The sequence below is a fragment of the Bactrocera tryoni genome, chromosome 2 (genome assembly GCF_016617805.1).
Source record: "Bactrocera tryoni isolate S06 chromosome 2, CSIRO_BtryS06_freeze2, whole genome shotgun sequence".
In the NCBI taxonomy this organism is placed as follows: domain Eukaryota; kingdom Metazoa; phylum Arthropoda; class Insecta; order Diptera; family Tephritidae; genus Bactrocera; species Bactrocera tryoni.
In genome coordinates, this window is record NC_052500.1 from 52270606 (window position 1) to 52294968 (window position 24363).

A 24363-nucleotide genomic window follows, 5' to 3' on the forward strand; every position below is an offset into this window, starting at 1 on the left:
GAGGAGAGGTTAGAAAAAAGCCAGTGGTGCTCTCTAAGCATGTCTGAAGATGCTGGGGTTATAATGGGGCCTATCACTTGTTCTTATGCATTGGTTTTACATAGCAATTACAAGCCAATATTACTTAAATAAAATATCATATATGAAACGTTGGAGTGAATACAACATCTCGCTCCTATCTGCATAACGGGTGCACTAAGAACCACTCGAAAGGTTGCACTTGAAATATTACCAACTTACTTGGAAGTAGATAGCTCGGCAGCGAAATCAGCTGCAAGAATGGCAGCGCTTTCCACAAGAACATTCGGGCATAAATAGCTCGATAGGCAAGGAGTCGATGCATAAACCTTCACGCTTTATCTGGGATAGAAGATTACAAGTCACGCTAAAAACGGGTGGATGGAGCAGGGGCACGCGAACAGCGGAAGCCCTAACTTCGCACGGGTGGATCATAAATGACTGATGAAATATTGCGCGAAACTACAACTCAGGTAAGCCTTCAAGCCGCCAGAACTCTGCAGTATCTTCCAGGTAGAAGTTTTTGTGGCCAGCAAAGCTGTTGGGTTAGCTAACAACGCAGGAAATGACATAAAGAATATCAACATATACATCGGTAGCCAAGCGGGCAATTAAAGCAATAAGCTCACGTCGTATTGCACTAGAAAATACCTTCAAAACGAGGGAGGCAGTAGATATAATGGCTGTTAGAAAGCGGCAGTATATATATTGGGTTCCAGGTCACAATGTCGTACCGAAAAACAAAATAGCTGATGAGATTTCAAAAGTGTCATCCACTTGACAACCGAACCAGTGCAGGAACTCTGCAAATCGTTAAAAACAAAATTTCCAAATAGGCTGACTGACGGATCGAGGGGAGATGGAGTGATTTAGTTGCATATAGAATCGCCAAGATCATATGCAAGAAAGCGGAGGTATAGCTTGCCAACCTTATACTTACACGGTCTTGAAAATACTGCAGGATGGTTGTTGGCCTAGTCACAGGTCCCAACTTACTGGCAACCCATGTGAGCCATAAGGTCATCATTAACGATGACACATATTGAAATAACGAGGTAATAGGTAGGAGAGACTCTGGGACACCACCTTTGCTTATTTCGGGCCTTATCTAGAACTAGGCTTAGATATCTAGAAGCTTCTCAGTTCAAGGAGCTGGATGAAGTATTGAAATTAGATCTCAAGTCTCAATAAAACGGTACAAAAAAGTTGACTTCCTGCATGACGTAAACTTCAACTTATATAAATATACGTCCATCAAGAATTACAAGAGACCAGTAGATCTATGTGTGGATTCACAACCAGGTAGTGTATCCTAATCTTACATATATGTATATAACACAGGAATATTGTTGTATCCTGAACAGGGTATATGTATTAAGTTTGGCACCAGGTTTTTAACACTCAGCAAGAAAGGTCGGAACTACTAGACTACAACTAGACACTCAGTTTCTGAAATATTGAACTGGAAGTTTGCACACGTCTTTTCTCTTCACGAAACTACTCTTTTGGCGGAACCGCAGATATGGGACCACTATAGGATGTAGCTGTCATGCGAGCTGATCTAACAAACTCAAGTCCTTGTTTGGAGAATGTTTTTATTTGGCAATATTATTTCCCGAAATTTTGTTCGAGGATTATTTCTACAATTTTTTTTTTTTTCAAAAACTGAATACGCAAAATTACAAAATAAAAAAGAAAAAAAAAGTTATTTTTGGCACACCCTATTAAGTATATATATTCTCACTCTTAAGCAAGTATTTGTAAAGTTGTGCGTGTTATGTGTACATGTGTGAGTGCGGTAACCCAAGAGGTAATGTGAAGTTTTGACTTATGGCAAAAGGGAAATTTCGCTTGCTTGTAAGTCAGGCAATAAATCACGCTAGTGGGCAAAAGAAGCAACACAAAATTATGATAAATATAATTTCCAGCAACTATAAGCTGCCGTGTAGAATTCTAGTAACAAAACACAGCACAACAAACAGAGCAATAACAACATGAAAGCGGCAGCGTTCGGTCTACCATTAGCGTCGCGTGTATGACTTTCTCACTTTTTCCAGCAATTACGAAGCAGCAACGCCGCCGCTTTTACTTAAAACGTTGAAGCGTTTATTATTGCTTTTGCTTGCAGCGCAAATTAAAATCATCATTAGTAGCGAGTAATAACAAAGAAAAGGAAAGCAAAGCGTACAGAAACGCAGCAAGTGTTAAGTCTTTCACACCGTTCAAGTGAAAAGTGGAAAAACAAACGAAATTTGAAAAGGAAAAGCGACACATAGTAATATTATAGCAGCTGTGAGTTTATTATCTCTAATCATACACCTGCTTTGTATTCACATTTATGTACCATACACGCGTTTGTTTGTTACTTACCTGTATAACGGTATACCAGCATTATCGCGGAACCATAAGACCATGTAAACGTCACTCAGCGGTGCACTGATCGGACATGGCAGGGAGACGGATTTGCCTTCCACGGCATCGATGTCTTTTGTTTTCACTACATTTGTTGTTGTTATTGTTGTTGTTCATATTTGTATACGTATTAGTTAACACAGAATACAATAGCGTTAGCGGTTGCCATGAAATGTCAATCAAATGCAGACAAAAGCACATTCAAGCGCATGCAAGTGAAAAGCATTTTGCGAAAGAAATGTTACGTATACGACATGGTGTAAGCAAATGGTGTATATGCGAAAGATGGGCGATAACGATGGTGGCGCACACAGTGCCATATTGTTGTTGACAAGCGCATTGAATGTTGTTGTGAACGTTATGGGTTTTTGTTGTTGTTGTTGTGCGCAATTGTGTTGTTGTTGTTGTAATGATTAACGTTTGTTGTCATGAACATTTTTGGTGTTGTTGTGCATATGTTGTTGTGAACGTTTACGTTGTTGTTGTTATTATCAATATTTTTTGTTGTTGTAAGTTTTGGTTCAAAGCAAATCCCCGTACATCCGGTTTTGTTGTTAATCATTGTGGATTAGTGGCCAACGATTGTCCAGAGTTTTCATTGATTCCATTGGTTCAGTTGGTTTCGTTATAATCGGCACATGCAATGAGAAAGAGAGAGACAGAGAGAATTGATAAGAGAAACAAGCAAGTTAAATGTATTATAGCTATAATATTTCTGTAAAATTGCAGCATGTAAAGAATTTCACAATTTATTAAGCCAAATTGACAGCGGTATTAAGTGGACATCATAAAGGATATCAACATAAAATGAGTTGAAAGTGCTCTTGTGTTTTTGAAAACCGAAAAACAAAACAAAAAACACAACGAACAGCAAGATTAATTGGCAGTAATTGACATTTTAGGATTATCTATCGCGCGTTGAAAGCTGTAAATTAAAATGCAAAACTGCTGTTTTGTTCAAATTTTTACTACGCTGAATTGTAAGCACCCGGAACAGTGGAGGTCGCGGCAAATTTGACATTATCGGCCTGGCGTTTGAATGAATGCAATTAAGAGCAATTGCAGTAATTACAAAACTGTAAATTTATAAATTAATGGCAGGTTAAATAAATGTAGCTGTTAAATTGAGTTCGCATGGTCGGTCTGTTTGTCTATCACACTGATATAATATATGAAAATTTGTGAAAGACATACTAAAGCCTATAAAAAATGTTTGGCTGATCTTCGCGTCGAGGATCTCACATAAAACATAGGTGCTTTCCAAAACCGAATTAAGAATATGCGGCCCCGATATCGGAATACGTGTCGACTTCCTCTATTGTGTTCATATTTAATTATTTAAAATTCATTTAAAAATTACTCATCAGTTTATTTCAACATGGCCGTTAATTATAATTATATAATAATTATTATAATCATATAATCCGAGATTTAATTTCAATAATAATACAGTAATCAATACTTTGACTTGTTTATAAATTGTTTTCCTTTATTATGCGCTAGGAATATAGTACATCTCAGTTGATTAGTTTTCTTCTTTTTTTGTAAAAGAAACTTTCAAACTTCAAATCGGTCACTTAAATTTAATCAAAATTTAAATTAAAATTTGGCAGTGATACGCCAGTTTTCCAATTTTTAACTGTTCCTCAATTTTGATCGGATATATTATCATTAAATTCAATCGTCCTCTTCTTATCCTCAAGTCAAATTCTTAACTTAAAAGTATATCACCTTTTTCCAACATCGCCAACAATTGCAGGAAGTCTTTAAGATCACTGGCAGTTTAATTCCACTTGTCCATAATTTGGATTCCCGGTAACAAAAAACTTTTCGGCAACGAAACTCAGATGAGTTGACAAAGCTAGAAGCCTTTTTAGATGAGCCCAAAGCAGAGCCAATAATATGCCCGCTAGAAACGATCAAGGCTCCCTTTAAATATTTTGAACAAATCGCACAGAGTATATGGAACACAAGCTACAAATATGGCCGAAATATGACAACAATAGAACAAAGAACATGCTATCTAGATCCACAAATAGCATATGTATATAGACTTACGGCTACTAAGTATAAAGGGGCTCTGGCCTTTTGGAGAGCAGGCATCAAAGTTTTGCCTGCTTATAACAGTAGCTGCCACAGCTGCCTGCAAGAACAGCGGTTCACCTACTACGTATGCCCATATCTATCACATTCCGACACGAAAAACTTGGAACCAATCAGCCACAAATAAGGATATATAAGTAGTTTCATTGAGAGCACCAAGCATCAAATGGTTCGGCGCAAATATGAAGCAGAATAGCAAGGCGATAAGGCCCTACTACAGTGCATCAAAATGGCGCAACCAGCGCTAATTGAACCTATGGTGGCGGCACTCCTACCTACCTAGCTTATGAATTTCGAAACCAAAGCATTATGCGAAAAGTGAAATGTGACTTATTTCGAAAACACAAAATGAAATTTTAAATTATCGCAACATACTTAGTTTAGCCATTTGTGATACATGTGTGAGTATGAAAACTTGTGTGAGGCCGAAAAGGTTTTTGGAAGACGAAATGAAATACAATTGCTTTAGCTTTTAAACAAGTTAAGAACTAAAGAAGTTAAACCTTTAAAACTTCATAGAAGTTAGAAAAATTTCCTGATATTGAGCTTTGTTTGTACGATGTTCTTGATATCTAGAACAGGGGAAGTAAGGTGCTTCTTGATTTTTTTTTTTTTGTTTTTTTGATAAATACATTTTATTTGCTTCTTGATTTTTGTACTAGAAAATAAAATAATCAAATGGATTTTAAAATTGTGATAAAGGATGAGAAATCGAAATCGGTTGAGCAGGCTCCCAAATAAAGGATTCGCCATAAAGCCCACTATAAAATTTTATGTCTCTAGCATATTTAAACCTTGATTTATCGCACTGTTGGTAGTTTTAAACAGCACCGTTTATGAAGAATGAACGGGTTTATCATCCGATTTCAACCATTTTTACAGAGTCGATAGGGGTGCTAAAGGGGTTCGTCGTGAGTTAGTTTGGTTTATGTAGCTCTAGTGAATTAGGAGATATGTACATTAAGGTTATTAGATGGCGGGGTCAAGCACAATTTTTCAAAATTTTCTTCTTAAACCATATCAAGATATTGTCCTAAGCGAATTTAGCTTTTGTGGGTTTAGTTATCTAGGAGGTACATATGTATATTCAGCCCAATTTTTCAAAATTTTAAGCCCACAGGAGTTCCTTACTACTGCAATCCTCTGCGTCAAATAAGAGTTTTATATCTTAATTAAGTGCTTAGTTATGGCAGTTTGTAAGTGTTACTATAATGGTGTTTTGTGGGCGTGGCGGTGGTCTGATTTAGCCTATCTATGAACTCCGCCTTATTTTTGTTCAAGAAACATTTCTACCAAGTTTTATTAAAAGATGCCAAGTTTTACTATATTTACAGATCGCACGGACGGAGGTCTGTCTGTCGCTCGAATTTCAACACTTCTCACCATCCTGATCATTTATGTATTCACATAAATGAATATCCAACTCGATTAGTTTTAGCCAACATGTTGCATAACAAAAAAGTATCTACTATTTTCCCAAAAAAGTGTTTAAAATTAATACGCCATCAAAGTTACGCATCAAATGCACTGAGCATTCATACAAGTAATACATTCTATGTTGCTCATACGACTGTACATTTAGTGTACACCAAAATACAAAATGAATACAGTACATATGCTCTGTTTATACTTAGCCTGAGTCGATATTTCGCAGAAAACGAAAATTTAACAACTAATCACTAACGGTACTAACTATTAAAAAATTACGTTTCTGCTGAGCTGCGCACATTTCCCATTTTCCAATTGAGAGAGTGCACAGTCAATTTGCATCAAATGCATAAGAGTATATGCCAGCAACAACAATAGGTATACAATGTAAAATGCTTTATTAAGTCATACATACATATATGCCATCCTTTAATACTTGTAATTATTCTGCATGTGATTACACGTACGAGCGTGTGTATGTCTGACCGTGTGTGTGTATGCAAATAAGTATGCCGAAGAAACGTTTGACGCATATACCTAATGGCGCATGCCTCATTAACTTTCTTCAGTTCTTGCACACACACACATACACATACCTACATATGTGGCATAACTGTTCATATATGTTACAAGGCTGCAGTTGCTTGTGCGCATACTGCTAGTCACTTGGCTGCTTGGCTGCCTATCCTGTCAGCTTGCCATCGCACTTCCCCGATAGCTTCGCTATATTATTTGCTGACTGCGTTGTTTATGACACTAATGAGTATAAAATGAATAATAAGCATGCGACAAGTAAGTCCTCCCTCATTGGCTTATGCCGTTATGTTTGTATGAAGCAGTATGATGGAATTATAGTTCATAGATATTTGAAGACCCTGTAGGAAGAAACGGAACTACTAGGTATTAGATGTATGAGAAAGATATATCAGTGAGGTTTGAGGACAGTAGTTAAAGGTTGCTCTCAAACTTTAGAACATTCTTTGTGACTTACTTTATTGAAAAATGTTTCTCCAGGTAACTCTATATAAAATGATCCTATCGCTCATACAAAAGATTTGCAGCTTTTTAATATTTACGATGACCATCTACCATATTCTAAAGATACCGCTGAAGACTGACAGAAGAACAAAAAATAAACAAAAAGTATTCAATACGTACAAGACTCCAAACAACAATAATTCTTATGCATAACATAACTATCAAAAATAGTAATCAGCGGTTGTTAAGGGTTCAGTGATCCCGGCTGCGTTCAAAGTATGTCCAAAAAATATCAAAATATCATTAAAAAAGTTATAAAGGGAGGCTTAATATATACATGTCCATTTGACAGACTTCACGTGCGACACAACAACGCATAGAGTACGATAGAGCACCAAACATATAAATGAAAATTTTATGCTGGATGTTTTCATGTTATCAAAAATGCGTGAAAACAATGAAGAAATTCGCAATATTTCGAAATTTTTGTAGAGAAAAAGGAAAAATGTCACGCAAGCCACCAATAAAATTTGTGAGGTTTAAGAAAACGATGGTGTATCAGTTCGTGTAGCACAACAATGGCTCGCTCGCTTCCGTTCTGGAAATTTCGATGTGAAAGATGCACCTCGCTCTGGTCGATCTATAGTTGAAAAAGTCGATGAAATTATGGAAACGATTGACCAGGACCGTCACATAAGCAGCCATGACACTACTAAGGAACTTAACATTCATCATCAGACGGTTTTGAATCATTTAACAAAGGTTGGCTACAAAAAGGAGCTCGATGTTTGGGCACCACATGAATTGTCTGTGAAAAATTTAATGAACCGAATTAACATCTGCGATTCTTTGATTTCCAAGCGAATGCTAACAGAAGACGAAAAGTGAATCAAATACGACAATAATGTGCGAAAAAGCGTGGTGAAGCTCAACAAATGATCGCAAAGCCAGCAAAGGTTGTGCTGACTATTTGGTGGTATTGGAAAGATATCATCCACTATGAGCTGCTCCAACCTGGTCAAACGATTGAATCTATATTTTACTAGCAGCAACTGATGAGATTGAAGCAAGCAATCGAAAAAAAACGGTCAGAACTGTTCAACAGAAAGGGCTTCGTCTTCCATTAGGACAACGCTAGACCACACACATCTTTGATGACACGGCAAAAGCTGGAAGAGCTTGGCTGGGAAGTTTTAATGCCTCCACCATATAGTCCTGATCTTGCAGCATCGGACCACCATTCGTTTCGCTCAATGCAGAACTCCTTTAATAGAGTAAAGTTGGCTTCAAGAGAAGCCTGTGAAAATTATTTGACGTAGTTTATCGCTGAGAAACCAGAAAAGTTTTTCACAGAGGAAATACTGTCTCTGGCGGAAAAATGGCAAAAAGTGGTGCACCAAAATGGTACATATTTGGCTCATAAAGTTCTTTACAAAAAAAAAAAAATAAGTTGAAGTTTGATTAGAAATACAAAACGATTTTTTCGATCACCCAATATTGGCTAATGACAAAAAGAGAACTTGATTTCGAGAGCGACAGGACATCCCTGGACAATAACCCGAAATTTATAAAAAGTATAACAGCCAAGTTTCAAACACATTATATTCATTGCTAGTCATAAAAATTCCTGCTGGGTACTTTTAAGAATATTGTGTCAAGTATGATGCGCCATATAGCTAGTTTTCGCTCGGCAGTGGCCATGGCATTGCAGCACATCGGTTTAATTATGCGGTAAAAATTATTATTGCAATTTTTTTTTCTACCAACCGTAGTCTGCAACTCACAGCAAAATATGTAGATACGTGTATATACCTAGATGTGAGCATTAGACATATACGAACACATACAAATGCAAGAGGTAATCATCTGAGACCATATTAATACCGCCTAGAATGCTGTTGCTGGTTTTGGTTTTGCTCACCACTATCCCATGGTATGGCAGGTTAGTAAAATCGCTTAAGTTAATCCTGTGACACGTTGGTCAATTTATGAAACAGTATAGTCGCTAATTTTCACTATATTTTATGGAAAAGGATCACTGTAATGAACGTAATATTGTCAATTTCAAATAATGAAATACGCTGTTCCCACGGTTCCTCGTAATCCAAACGAAAGGAATTATAACTGGCCAAGGACTAAGATTTCAACAGCAATTCGGGGAGTGTATGTCTTATAGATCACTTTGATAATATGTAACCTAATACTGCAAGTCTCAAATATGTGCAATTTTGGTTTCTTCAATTCCGAAATTTCCCAAAATGCAACAGTCTTTGGCGCTAATTGCCGAAAAAATCGTTAAGATAATGAAAATCGTCGAGTCTGATGTCATTTCACAACGGTTTCGATTGTTTGAAAGAACACTTTGAAAAACGCTGAATACAAGATGAAGTTCGAAGTATGGATGCTACACGAGGAAATGCACGAAGCCTCATGTGCCAATTTTTCAATTGTTTTGCATCTGTCAATCGTTGCAGAATCGCAACAAAATCGATACATTTCTAAAGGATGTGGGTCATTTACGACAAGGGCAAGTGAAAACAGTTGCGGCGGAATAGCAGTGAGTCAGCGCAAACGGTGGTATAGCCGGGATTGACGGACAGGAAGGTTATGCTGTGTGCTTGGAGGGATTGACAAGATTTCATCTAATATGACCTGCTACTCTTTCGTCTTATATCATCAGTTGGATTATCTGAAGGAAGCCACGAGTACCAGACGACATCTACCAGAGTCACGTCTTTTATTAAAATGTAATAATAATGGTCAAGCACATACTCAAAACAATGAAGAACTACACTTCATATAAACTATTTTTCACGACTAATTTGTATTTAAGTTTTTATTATCATCCACATGTCGCTACAAAAGTAGACCAATCAGATCAACAATTGAGCGTAAAAAATGTTCCTGTGTCAGTGAGACAAAGAAATGCCCGTAGTATCGAGAATATTGAGGAAGACCCAAATGAGTCTCTCACACGTCAAGAGTTTAGCATCTCCGCGACGTCGTTGTGACGAATTTTACGAAAAGATCTTGGCCTTTATCCTTACAAGATCAAATTGACGCAAGAACTGAAGCTACTTGACCACCAAAATCGACGTATGTTCGTGATTTGGGCTGAGCAACAACTTGAAAATGATCCGGATTTTCATCGAAAAACCATCTTCAGCGGTGAACATGTTATTTCACCAAATAGCCCAATAAATTGGCCGCCTCGGTCGTGCGATTTGACATCGCTAGACTATTTCCTGTGGATCTATGTCAAGTCTATGGTCTATGTCAACAAGCCAGCGACGATTGATGCACTTCGTATGAATATCAAACGTGAAATTGCAGCATTATGGGCAGATTGATGCTTGAAAACCTTCGAAAATTGGGTTCAGCGTCTGAGCTTCCGCAAGAGTGCCCGTGGTGGTCATGCCAAAGAAATCGAGTTCCATATATAATGACATCGAATATACTTTCACAGAAATAAAGAATTAATCTTATTGAAATTTGCAATTTATTAGAATATTCTGGTACAAAAAAATTTTTTGAAGTATTTTCTTCAACTTCACCATAAAAAGGCGAATATACAATGAATCGAGTTTCATGTACTTTATTTTTTATTTGTTCTACAGTTTTGTCACGTGTTGCACGCACTTCATTGCAGCTTCAATTCAGTTTCTCTAGCCAAGTAACACAAACTCTCATTAAGAAATTTAACAAAAAGTTCAAGGTACACTAATGCAGAAGCTTAGAATTTGAGATAAGAGCAATAATTACAATACAATTTTATTCTAAAATTAAAGCATTTACATTCGAGACCTGCTATAGTTACAAAACATGATTTTGTGAAGCACTTTATAACTTAATGCTGATGAATATAGCAAATACAAGCAGCGAAATCAGCGATGCGCAAAGAAGCGATTGAGAATTACAAGCTCAAAACAGCCGGAAGGGAAAAATCTTCCAAATTGTTTTCCATGTGCTATTTCATGTATTAGTATACCCGTACATAGCACCTTTCATCCCCACATATTTCTTATGTATTCCTTTATTTGTTTAGGAAGGTGTTTCTGGGTTAGACCCAACAATGTAGATATAAAATGTAAGTGTGTATGTACATATGCAAGTGGGTGGGCAGACAATTGCTACTGCTGCTCGCTGACTGACAAGCGGTTCGACAACCGCAACGCCGGCACGAGCTGCTATAAATGTAGCCTAACATTAGGCGCATTCCTTTGTGTCTTCACTTTTCTTGTCGACGTGTGAAAATAAATGAGCAAAAGCAAGTAATTCATTAACAGCAAGCCAAAGCAGCAGCAACAACAACAACAACAACAACACATTTTTATAGCGGTAAATTTATACATTAGTTTATGTATAAATATTTACACAGCAATACTGCAAATATAAGGCGAGTGTACATTTCAAAAGCGCCGCCATCAAACAAATTTCAGCCAAAAGCTGTTGCGGTTATCGCGCCACCAACACAACCATCCGCAAGTCGGGCATTTTCTTATTACTTTCAAGCTATACCTTTGTGCAAAGTAAATACTAACATCACTCTTCCCATGCTCCATCCCAATTGCACAATTTCTTCAGGTTGAATGGCGTCCATGGCTCGAGCCGAGTAGGCAAGCGCAGCTGATAGATGAGTTCTTGTCGCGCTCTATAACTTTGTTTTCGCCGTCGGCGTTGTTATTCACGCATATTATTAATACTTTTTGTCTGTTGTTGGTTGTTGTTGCTTGTTTTCTTTCGTGTGGCTCTGGCTCATTTATTTGCCGTTTCGGCATATATATTATCACAATTTTTTGTTTTAGTTTTTTTGTTGCGGCAATGCGTAATTTTTCGGGCGTTAAAGCAAATACGTTGAATATTTTAACTCAATATTTTGATTTGGGGCGCGCCATCTTCAGCTTCAAACCACTTCGGAATCAAAAATACTTTCAACAACCTGCCATTATATTCACACCTACAAAAATTTTGTACTACACAGCAACAACAATCATTAGCCGATGGCAGGCAGCCAACAGCTGACGGCAGCACCAGTAGTCTGAGTTGGTAGACCTTCATATGCCTACATACTAAATATATAGGGTGTATAAATATATAAGCGTGTGTGCTGTTCATGCTACTCACACTGAAGTACTTTTTCCATTTGCGTCTTGGAATGTGTTTACACTCGCCTTATTACGACACTAATGAGGCACTACTTGTATTTACTTTGTTTACTCACCTGCTGCTGCTTTTCGACTCTTTTGTTATGGCTGAGTAATGTAATATTTGATTAACTTTGTTTGCGAAAGTAATGATTTTTGCTTTCATAAATAAGAAAAGCTAATAAATTGGTGAAATGCCTTCTTCGTTATGTGATTATTTTTCAAATTGAAGTTTGCTGAGTGCTGTCGTTAGTGCGCAATATGGTGCGTGATTTTTAGCTTATAAATAATGCAATGCTCTACTCATTTATATGTGCAAAATGATAAGTTATATATCATAAAGAGCAACGTACAGAAAGTAAGGAAAGTGAAAAGCATATTATGCTTTGATGTAATGGCGCAGATATGTACCGTACATAGTAGAAATAGCTAAACATTCGAGTTGGGTAAAGCACTAAAGAGATCACAAAAGGAGTAACTGCTAATCACGTATGTTTCCCTTCTATAGTCAAGCTGATTTACATTACCGGAATGGACCTAGTTTTGTAACAAACCAAAGATAATCAGCATAATAAAATTCTGGTACCGACGTTCAGAATGTTTGAAAGAGGTCTTCATTGATCATTTTTTGTAACGAGCAAGTGTTTTTGATTGATACAAATATTTCAAAAAGGGTCGAGAATGCCTGGACGACGAGCCACAAATCAACATCAACTGATAACACAACCCGACAAAATTAAAAAAAAATGTTGCTTCTTTGAATTTATCAACTGACTCTAGTTATATTGAGCGCGCTGAATTCAAATCTGTAATCAATTTGTCTCTATCAGCTCCAGTTTCCATGATATAGCTTTTTTATACCCTCCACTTAACTTATGACCTAAAAAAAATAAAAAAGCTATATCATGAAAACTAAAGCTGATAGAGTCAAGCTGATTACAGATTTGAATTCAGCGCACCCAAATTAACTAGAATCAGTTGATAAATTCAAAGAAGCAAATTAAGTGTTGGCCTGTGTAATCAACCCGTCGATAAAATAAAGGAATTGGTGCTTGAAAATCGGCGATTATCAGTCAGAGATCTTACTGGTATCATGTGAATAGGATCAGTGAAAATCATTTTGAAAGATCATTTGGACCTAGGAAAAGTGAAAGCACGATTGGTTCCAAAATCACTCAATTTTTTTGAAAAACAGCGTCGCGATAATGTCTGTGAAACAATGCTATCCGACTAAAAGAATGTCATAAAACGTATTATTCTTGGCGATGGGTTTTAGCTTACGACTCGAAAACATACCATCAGTCGGCCGAATATCGTGGCAAAGAGGAGCCGAAGCAGAAAATACCACGTTAAAGCAGGTCTAAAATTAAATTAAATTAAGTCGACAGTTTTTTGATTGTCTAACTGTGGTGCACTCCCAATTTCTTCCGACTGGCCAAACTGCCAACAATGAATACTATTTGAGTGTTATGCGTCGTATACGCAAAGCTATTCGTTGAAAAGGCGTTGAAGTTGTGGGCCAAAAAGTCTTTGTAAAAGCAAATTTCAACAATCAGAATCAGAATGCTGAGTTTAGTAATGACTTTTGCGTTTGATCATCCGAGGTTTAGCGCTAACATTTTCAGTTGCTATCATAAAAGTTTATAAATACGTATTTAGCATTAAATAACATATGATTAAATATTGTACTACTGTGATCAAATTAAAAGGTGAATTTTGTTCATTTTATCTACTTCAAAGTAATCCCCTCTCGCTGCAATGCACTTTTGACAACGAATTTTCACTTCATAACACTAGAAAAATCCTCCGTCATGATGGTCATCAGAGTCTTCCTCGATTCAGCTTTTATATTCTCACTTGAGTCAAAACGGTGTCCTCGGAGTGATCATGTGAATTTGCTAAGTGGCAAGAAGTTACACGCAGGTAAATCAGGCAAATGCGGTGGTTGCGGCACGATATTAGTTGAAAATGTGGCAAAATGATCAGGAATAACCAATGCAGTATGAGATGGTCATTATCGCACTTCTTTGTTCAATAAATTCAGACATAGTAGAAATCGAAGAATTCACTTTTAGAGCCTCACAAAACGACGTGTATCTCTGAATATTTGACGTGAAATTTAGCATAGCTGTCACTCTAGCAGTACTACCAACATACAGAAAAAAAATACCGATTTACCACAGTAGTATATCATATTTTATTTAATTGTTTCCATCTTCTTTGCAATAACCATATTTGAGTTACATACTTATTGAGCTCATATTTGTAAAAAGAGCAATCGGAATAACATGTTATCAAATTTGACAGGGACTGATTCGTATAAACTGCACACTCAAATTTAATCCATAAACATTTCTTTCCCAGATTGGTACAGACTTTTTTATGTTCCTGCGAAATGATCTTCGTATGTCAATTAGAGTATGTTTGTCAGCTGTTTGTTCACAACGCGAAAAGTTAATCTGCCGATTTTCATTACGGAAAAACATTTAACTTGCTTGAAATTCTGTGCTTTCATATGGAATCTCAACTAAGGTCAAAAACATTAAGGAAGTATTTCTGTATAAAGTGTGCTAATCATAGACACGTACAAATGATCTGAATCGTTGGCATGGTTTAATTAGCTCAGGGGCTTTTGTGGAAGATAATAAACATAGGATCGACTCATAAAGTTTTCGTATCAGATTTGTTACAGACTTTGCCGTTAAACGTACTGTGTGGTTTAATCTACAATAAACATAAGGTAAAGAAATTGCAAACGTTGTGACGAGGATCATTTTTTTTACAGCATCCTTTCGTCAACCAAAGGTTAATGAGTTACAAGCATACTTAGAACTAACCTAAAATTTTACCACTAAACTAAGTTTAAGAGTTTTACCTTTTGATCTTCTCCACCAACCAAATCTTACATAGGTTTTCTAAATTTTCGTCTAAACACCGGTAATTTTGTTATTAGAACCAACCATAAGAGTATTTATGTTTCATTTTTCTGTCCTATATCTTACTACACAAAGACTTCAACGGAAACAATGCTTCAAAATTGTGGAAATTTATTTGTAAACACGTTACCTGTGAGACAAACCTACAGAAGTGTTCGTACACTGCACCGATAAAAAAAATGTCTTGCTCAAGGGGTTAGTAAATATCCACCTGATTTATGTGGGCGGTTGAAGACTCTCATTCGGCACATTATTGATGACGTACGATCAGCTATATTGAAAAAGTATTATAAAATCTAACCGCCAGGACGGTATTCATCAAAGGCAGTTATTTTGGTCTCATATCCAGAGTTCTGTATGAACAATAGTAGATAACAAATTTGAGACGTAGTTGATGTTAATTAAGTTTCATAGTTTAAAAATTAGTTACTTAAAAATTCCTCTTTAAATAATACTTATCTTTGTTATAACTGTAATGGCGTGAATTCAGCTTCTTTCAGGGAGGTGAACATATGTACATACACTCCAACGGCAGAGTGGCAATACCAGGGCTCAACCCGCTAATTGTGAGCCCAAAGTTAGTCAAGGAGTGTCCATCGCTGACAGCTCAAAAGCCTTTGGAGAGGCTTACATGGCTTACATCGGTATGGAGCCTTGGAAATTGATCTCCGTTGGCATCTTCGGTTCTAGCACTAAACCAACATACCTCGCGTGAGCTTAGCAGACGCAGGTCGAAATCGATATCCTGTGCGACTTCGAGATCCTTTTTTTTAGGGGAGAGGAGTAATATGTTCAAAGTGCTCTGTCGATTCGTAATTGTCTTATGACTCCTTATCTAAGAATTTATTAGGTAGCATAACAGACCAGGGTTCTGAGCTGCCTTTGTGAGATCTGTATAACTGTAATTTAATATTGTCTATAACAATGATTACCAAATGCGAATGTTAGTAGAATATGCATTTGCTATATCGTTTTCATTAAGCCGATAACTTAACTGAAATGAACTATAGTAATGCCATTTCAATGCAACTGATTCTAGGATACTATAAACACTAGACAAATTATGGCAGTTTTTTTTTTTGTAAAATATGGTCGGACGAAAGCATGCCCAACGATTGGAATTTAAGTGTGCTATTCCCAATCCACAAAAAGGGATACCCCACAATCTGCGTCAACTACCTTGGGAAAAGCCTCCCCAACATCGTGTATAAGGTTCTATCGAACGTATTGTGTGAAAGATTAAAGCCCATCGTCAACAAACTGATTGGGCCTTATCAGTATGGCTTTAGACCTGGAAAATTAACAACAGACCAGATATTCACCATGCGCCAAGTTTTGGAAAAGACCCATGAAAGGAGAATCGACACACACCAACTCTTCGTCGATTTCAAAGCTGCTTTGAACAGCACGAAAAGGAGCTGTCTTTATGCCGCTATGTCTGAATATGGTATCCCCGCAAAACTAATACGGCTGTGTAAACTGACGTTGAGCAACACTAAAAGCTGCGTCAGGATTGGGAGGAACCTCTCTGAACCGTTCGATACCAAACGAGGTTTCAGACAAGGCGACCCCCTATCATGCGGCTTCTTCAATCTGCTGCTGGAGAAAATAATTCCAGCTGTAGAACTTAATCGAGAAGGTACAATCTTTTATAAGAATGTACAGCTGCTGGCGTATGCCGATGATATCGATATCACAAACTTCTTGCAAACTTGCTTTCCTCATTTCAAAATAGGAAATACAAACATGGGACAGACAAATGTCGGAGCTTTGATTAAGGTACTTGTTTCAAACTAGAAGGCTAGAAGTTTCTGAGATTACTTCAAGTGTGGTTCCAGCAGCTACTTTCATATCTATTGTTCAGATCGTGTAAGTCCAACAACATATCCACGAATTCGTATTTCTCGAATGTTTTGAATAGTAGGGATTGCTCACTCGCAGCTTTAAATGTTGGGCACAAAATGCGCTGCACAAACAGAGGAGCCTTCGAATTTCACATTTTTCAGCCGAATCTTATGTATTTTTAAGCCATTTTGCGATTTTAATATACAGAATGTTGCACATCAACGAGACATAAAATCGTTTTTTTTTTAACAAAACTACAAACCACTTGACCACCAGTTCAGGAGTTCGTCTGGAAATATTGCAATCAAGCCAACTAAGGGCACAGCGCACAACAGAGTGAAGCAAGTCTACGACAGCTCGGCTGTGGCAATTTTGAGGCCAACAAGTCGGCCAATTGTTAACTGTAAACCACGCTAGGCTTCTGAGCATGAGTGCACCGACAATTGAGGACACTTTTCGAATGAAAGTTTTTTAATATCAACGCCATTCCAGTCGGCTTGCTGAAAAAAAGGCATGCGAATACAGTGCACAGAGGAAGTAGAAGTGTACTCGGTGAGTGATCATTGGTCGTTAGTTTGTTTGGTCAGCAGCTCACCGGTTATTAAAATAGTTCCTTCGTTAGTTTTGACAAATATGTGTGTGTGAGTGTGTATGTAGTTAGTTAGTTGATAGTTGGTCAGTTGGCATGTCGGTAGGTTACTTCACTGACCATTCAGTTGGTTCAGCTCCGAGCGGTTGAAGTGTGAATTTGTTGAATATTTCGAGTTGGAGCTTTTGGTCGATGAGTTTGTTAAATGTTGTTGTTTGTAAAGGCGCAGATGTATGTATTTATATGAAAGAACCGTTGCTATAAATTTATTTTGTTGAACTCGTTTCGTTTTGTTTTGATAAATGCTCTTTTAAGCACCAATTTAATTACGTACGTAATTATATTTTCTAAAGCATGTGCTGAACTTTATCATAAGTCAATAAAATTTTCTACGAGCACACATTAAAAACTCATTAAAATGGCTTGATGGTGCGAAATTTTCGTATTTTATAGCTCCTTCGAAGAGAAGACGCATCATTATATAAGTAAAGGAGAATAGAGTTGTGTTTTAAAATTAGCGTTTGGTGCATTTGGGGGTTGACAAGTGTCTTATTTTTGAATCTTAAAGTTTGAAAAAGTAGGGCTGCCATCATTAATTATACCCCGAACAGGATATAATAAGTTTGCCACGAAAATTTTAACACCCAGAAGAAAGCGTTGGAGATCTTATAATATAAATATTCATATATAAAGCCTGTCTGATTTTTATGACATTGCGACTTGGTTAATTTATAGATGACACTACTGATATAAAATTCATAAGATGATTAATTAGTCAACCTGTTAGTTTAAAAAATTTATTATTTTGAAAAAAGCAACTTGTGTTAGTTTAAAAAATTTCTGAAATCGAAATTTTGTGTTTTAATAAAGCATGGCTTTTTATCGCCCCAAATAGGCTGTTATCGACGAAAACATCAAAAAAGCTTATAAAATAATTTTGGATGACTGTGAAGTTGTTTGCGACAACAGACCTCTAAAGATACTAACGTGTAACGTCTTATTATTTACGAATATTTGGATATGATAAAGCTTTGTGCAAAGTGAGTGTAGCGCGAGCTCAAAATCCATCAAAACTGATGATGATTCTGAGGAGCGTTTGAAGGTATTAAATCATAAAAAACTAATTTTTCCGTCGATATGTGACAATGAATGATAAGTGAAGGCCAATCGACAGTTATAGTTGTTGAGATCAAGATAGAACGTCTATGCTAGCAGGCCAGCTTTTAAAGCCTAATGTAAGCAGTAAAACTGATCTCTCCAAACCAACTTAGTCGACTTAAAAGTGCCTTCCCATGAAAGTGGGGTCTATGCAACCGTAACCTTTGCCAGATTTTTTATCTGAATAGGGACTGGCACCTTTGCTGTAATTCTAAAACTATAATTGTTTATTTAAGTGTTCTACACCCATTCCAACGACTGGATTAGAAAGGTTACTCAACCTGCCACCAATCAACACTGCACTGGAAAGCTCTGAAAGAACCTTCAGGTATAGCATGATTAGCAGGGATTTGGTGGATAAAATAGACATGTCTGCCAGAGAAGATGAGAGTAACATCAAAGGAGAGTGGATAGCGTAGGAACATGCGACACACCGCCGGAATTTCGGACAACGGACGGATCAAATATGGGTGATTGAATTGGGTGTCCGCAACTATTGCTCATGCTTCCGGAATATTTCAGTGTCTTCCAACCGGAAGTCTCTGTAATCAGGATAGCGGTTGAGATAGAGAATATTTATTAAGTGTGAATAAAGCAATTATCTCAAATTGTATTAGGTCAGAGAATGTTCTTAGAAGCAGGAAGGCAGTAGATGTGGTCGTTGCTGGAAAACGGCTGAAAATAGTGTAAGTTCCAGACCACAAGGGCAATACGATAAGTGAAATAGCTGATGGGATTACCAAAAAAGCTATCCGTCTGGATACCGACTCTGTGCAGGGAGTACGGAAGTCAATAAAAACGATATGTAATAAAAATTTGCAAAGGACGGACAGACGGATCTGGCTAAGTTTAAATGCCTTAAGGATATCAAGGATTGCCAACATCATATGCAATGATATCGATGAAAACCACTTATGCTTTTTGCTCACATTTTCTGTAAAAGGCTGCAGAAAGATTGTTCACCTTATGGCAGGTCACAACTTACTGGCATCTCATGCCGTACTGATAATGCAAAAAGTGATGCTAGAACACCTCTTCTTCTTCTAGCCTTGCCTAGAACTCGTTAAATATAGTATGTAGGAGGCTCGCAGTACAAGAGACCAAGGGACAAAAGTAGATATCAAATCTCACTTAAACTTCACAACAGGCGTTGTCGTCTTACATGACGAATACCTAAGTTCGAATTAGACATCTGGCATTACTACGGATCAGTAGATCTATGTATGTATAGTGTGACAGTCAGCCAGTATAACCTAAACTAACTTAACATTTAAATAGCAACAATAACAACTAGAAAGTTTTTTGAAAATTTACATGTTAAAAAACGAGAAGAAAAGTTTCCTCTTTAGACTCTCTTAAAATAAAATTTATATTCATTGAAAGCTAAATTTATAATAATCCATTTCCATACAATAATCCAGATCCAAGAATACTATCATTTGACGGATCAGTTGCAACGAGTGAGAGTCGCATCTAATCATAAGTAGCTGACTTTTAAGAACGATCTATCTACTTCTGCCACCATAAATTCTTAACAGGACAGATTTTCAAAAAATAATTGTCAGTATTTTCACTTTCATAAGAAATATGTACTGTTGTTGTCGTAACGGCAAAAAAGCATTCGGAAAGTAATTTGGGGGAATGGTGTAGAAGTTGACAGTTCATGGCCGTATCCATTCTGAATGAAATATGTAATATTTTTAATAGGTTAAGTGCAGAAGTGAATTGTAACCCTGAACAACAGCTGGAAGTAAGTAAAGATTGAAACCCTATCTCATGGACTAATGTTACACATGGCATCTTATTCAGAAAAAGTAAAAGAGACTGTTATCTTACGAAATAATATAAGCCAACAAAGCAAAGAATCTCAATAACAACATTTAATCCAAATTTCTCTTAGTCAGTCAGAAAACTCTATTAAATTGCAGTAAGCCTCCCATAAAATATGAAAAATTAGCTGTCAAAATCCGCGCTGTCACACAAATTTGTCCAACTTAAGACTTACTCAACTACCAGTAGGCCCCAAAAAGTAGGCAATACTAATTTGTGGCAACGCCAACGCGTAATTTATGGTGCACTAAGCCATAAATATATTTTTATAGTCATTAAAAAATACTGTCTAGCAAATAAGTCGGCTAAGTGCTCTCAAAAGCATGTCTACAAAAACAAACACACACATATAAAGTTGAGAGCACACGATTTCTCACTCTAGCTTTGTGCTCGTTTGCCACAAGCTTGCTTACTTGACACTGTAAATTTTTAATTCCGACGCGCCTTAATGTAATCGCTTGCTGCCACAGCGCCTAAAAGCACACTTCAAGTGCAGTATATTAAAAGCACTTTAAATTTTACTAACTACTCAAAGAGCAGAAAAACAACGCTACCATGTACATTGTACCTTTGTGCGTTAGTGGCATCATCAGCTCGGCTGCCAATAACAGCCAAGTGCAACACTCACCACATTCAACCAAAATGTAAAAATAGTGAGTGCTTACTAGTGGCAGTAACACATTTGGCGCTTCATTAACAAATGCCTCAACACCTTGGTCGAGCTGAGTTCCGCCACAACACAACTTTGCGCAACACATTATCCCGCACACCCACCTCCCCACACCACCAACACTTCGCCATCAACTACTATTCAAGAAGTTTAGCTGCTTGCCACCGACGTCATTACCATCATCAACTATTATAATGCAATAAAAGTCAACATAAAATTCAAATATTTTCAACAGCTTTAAATTGCCAAAATGTTTCAGCTCCTCAGCTAAACGCCAAGCCAACGGCCATTGAAGTTGGCGTGCAACTGGCATGAAGCGCTGCTTCGTCAACAAACTTGAAGATATTAAAACTTTTGCCGCTTGAATGAGAAAATTACATAAATAGCGAAAGTAATACATATTCTCACATACAAGCACCCACACACATGCAGCAAAATAGACGCACACAAGAAAATGCAGGCAAATACCAACAACTGCATAGGCGATTAAGCTGAAAGTTCGGACAGTCTTCAACAAACTTACTCGCATTCGCCGTAGACTTGAAGAATATCATTAACATTGTATACAACAATTTTGTAGGGCCAAGTTTGTACACGTGTTTGATGCTAAGTTCGCCACCCAGTTGTACATAGATCGGAATGTTTATCTACGACACACACACTATATGTAGGAGTAATTCTAAGGCACAGTAGCGAAACGTTTAAAGCCCGAAAGCGAGCGGCGATAACTGAACGGAGAGATAATTAAAACCTCCGGACGACAAATCGATAAATAAAGAATCAAACTTGGCAACATTGAAACAAATTCAAAGTTGTTCTTTATTAAATAATTGAAATAATAGGTTGTCAAAAAAGTCTTGCGGTATTTTCGCTAGTTGGCGCTAAAAGCGCGTAATTCTAGCTTTATTCGTCGCATCGGGTCATGCTATACCTTTCTGGAAAGCTCATTTCACGCGCTAACACGTGTTTGATTGGTTGTCGTTTCTTTTAAGTCGTTCGTGAGTTATAGCGTCGCAAACATGGAGCAAAATAAAGAGAAAATACGGCATATTTTACAGTACTACTACGAAAAAGGCAAAAATGCACCTCAAGCCGCCAATAAAATTTATGCAGTTTATGGACCCGATACAGTTTCCATTTCCACGGCACAACGATGGTTTCAACGTTTTCGTTCTGGTGTAGAGGTGGGCGAAGATGCGCCACGCTCCGGAAGGCCTGTCGTCGAAAATTGCGATAAAATCGCTGAATTGGTCGAAAGAGACCGGCATAGTAGCAGCCGTAGCATCGGTCAAGAGCTGGGCATGAGTCATCAAAGATTCATTTCAATTTCAACCACCCGAAAATTGTAACTGAATTCGCCAGGAAATGATGTTTCAAAAATGTTTCTAAGTTGGTAGGCTTTTCCTTAATTACTATGGCAAATATGAGAGCGGTTTGTCAACCAGTTTGATTACAGTAGCTGCTTAAATCGTTATACCTCTGTAGTACATTCAGACTTTTACAATGGATAAAAATATCGAACAACAATTACCGTGATTCAGTTTTATCAAAGACATAAGCCTACGAGTGGTATAAAGCCTTCAAGGACGATCGAGAGATCGTTGAAGACATTCCTCGTTTTGGACGACCTTGGACCTCTTCAACTGCTGAAAATATTAAACAAAAGTGAAGAATATGATGCTCGAAGATCGTCAGGCAAGTTTTAGAGAGATGACAAGAGAGCTTGAAATCTCCCACGAGTCCTTTCGAATGATTTTGGTGAATATTTTGGTTATGAAACGCGTTCTTACTCGACTCGTCCCCATGACTTTTTTCAAAAAGATCTCTTTGGACCACCGTATTCACCAAATTTTGCTTTGCGAAATTGTCATTCGGTGGAACCCCTTTTCAGTCGATCGAAAATATAAAATAAAATTCGCTTAAGGAGCTGAAGGCCTTCCCAAAAAATGGTTATGAAAAGTGTCGATGCAGTGGAAAAATAGTTGGCATAAGTGTTTTACATCTGGTGGGGATTACTTTGAAGGCGACAAAATAAATACTGATGAATATCTGAATATTTCGCGTTTTATTTAAAATTTCCGTGTACTTTTTTGTCAGAATATGTACTACATATTTCCTTACACTTGTTATAGCCTCAACTGGGATCGCACTTCAAAGAATTTGGTTTTCAGCTTCGCCTAATTTGTAGCTGATCATTCGCTATTGAGCGAATTGGACTTCGACTTTACTTTGGACAAACTAACAAACGATCGCCGATTGTCACCGCTTCCCTTGCTGATCGAACAACTTCGCCGACAAGCTAGCGTAAATATGTAAGCATTAAAGGTTTAACACAACCTTTTCCGAACTTGCATAACAATAAACAAATTTGTAACATTTTGATCGACCACTTTTTGCCATTTTTCGGTAGAGACATTATTCCATCAGTGTGAAACTTTCATCAGTGTAAATCAAAATTTCGAAATTTCCAGAAGGGAGCTACACGAACTGATACAGCATCGTCTCCGTAAACTTCACAAATTTCATTGGTGGCTTGCGTAGCATTCTTCCCTTTTTTATACAAAAATTTGCTAAAAGGAGAATATTATGGTTTTTGTTCATAACAGCAGTTGTTTAGCAAGTCCTAAAACTAAAAGAGTCGAATATAGGGTTTATATATACCAAAGTGATCAGAGTGACGGAAGTAGAGTTGAAATCCGGATGTCTGTCTGTCCGTCCGTCTGTCCGTCCGTCACATTACGAAGCAACGAGTAAGAATTGAATATCATGATGAAACTTGGTACGTATTCCTTGGCTCCATAAGAAGGTTGAAGCTCGGATAGGCCGCATCGGCTCACTGCCACGCCCACAAAATGGCGGAAACCGAAAACCTATAAAGTGTCATAACTAAGCCATAAATAAGGATATAAAGTGAAATTTGGCACAAAGGATCGCATTTGGGAGGGGCATATTTGGACGTAATTTTTTTTGAAAAAGTGGGCGTGGCCCCGCCCAATAACTAAGTTTTTGTACGTATCTCGGAAACTACTATAGCTATGTCAACCAAACTCTACACAGTCGTTTTTCTTCAGGCATTTCCATATACAGTTCAAATCGGATAATAACCATGCCCACCTCCCATACAAAGGTTATGTTGAAAATCACTAAAAGTGCGTTAACCGACTAACAAAAAACGTCAGAAATACTAAATTTTACCGAAGAATTGGCAGAAGGAAGCTGCACCCAGGCTTTTTTTTAAAATTGAAAATGGGC

The 24363-nt window shown here is 37.3% G+C and overlaps 1 protein-coding gene across 2 annotated transcripts in view; it reads right to left on the reverse strand.

The window, feature by feature from the left end:
- Positions 1 to 24363, reverse strand: part of LOC120769367 (neural cell adhesion molecule 1-B) — a 138987-nt gene that overhangs the window by 76466 nt on the left and 38158 nt on the right. For both annotated transcript variants that reach the window (XM_040096330.1, XM_040096328.1), the window contains exon 2: positions 2389 to 2515. In XM_040096330.1, coding sequence (XP_039952264.1) covers positions 2389 to 2515 — 127 coding nt within the window. The remainder of the gene's footprint in view (positions 1 to 2388; positions 2516 to 24363) is intronic.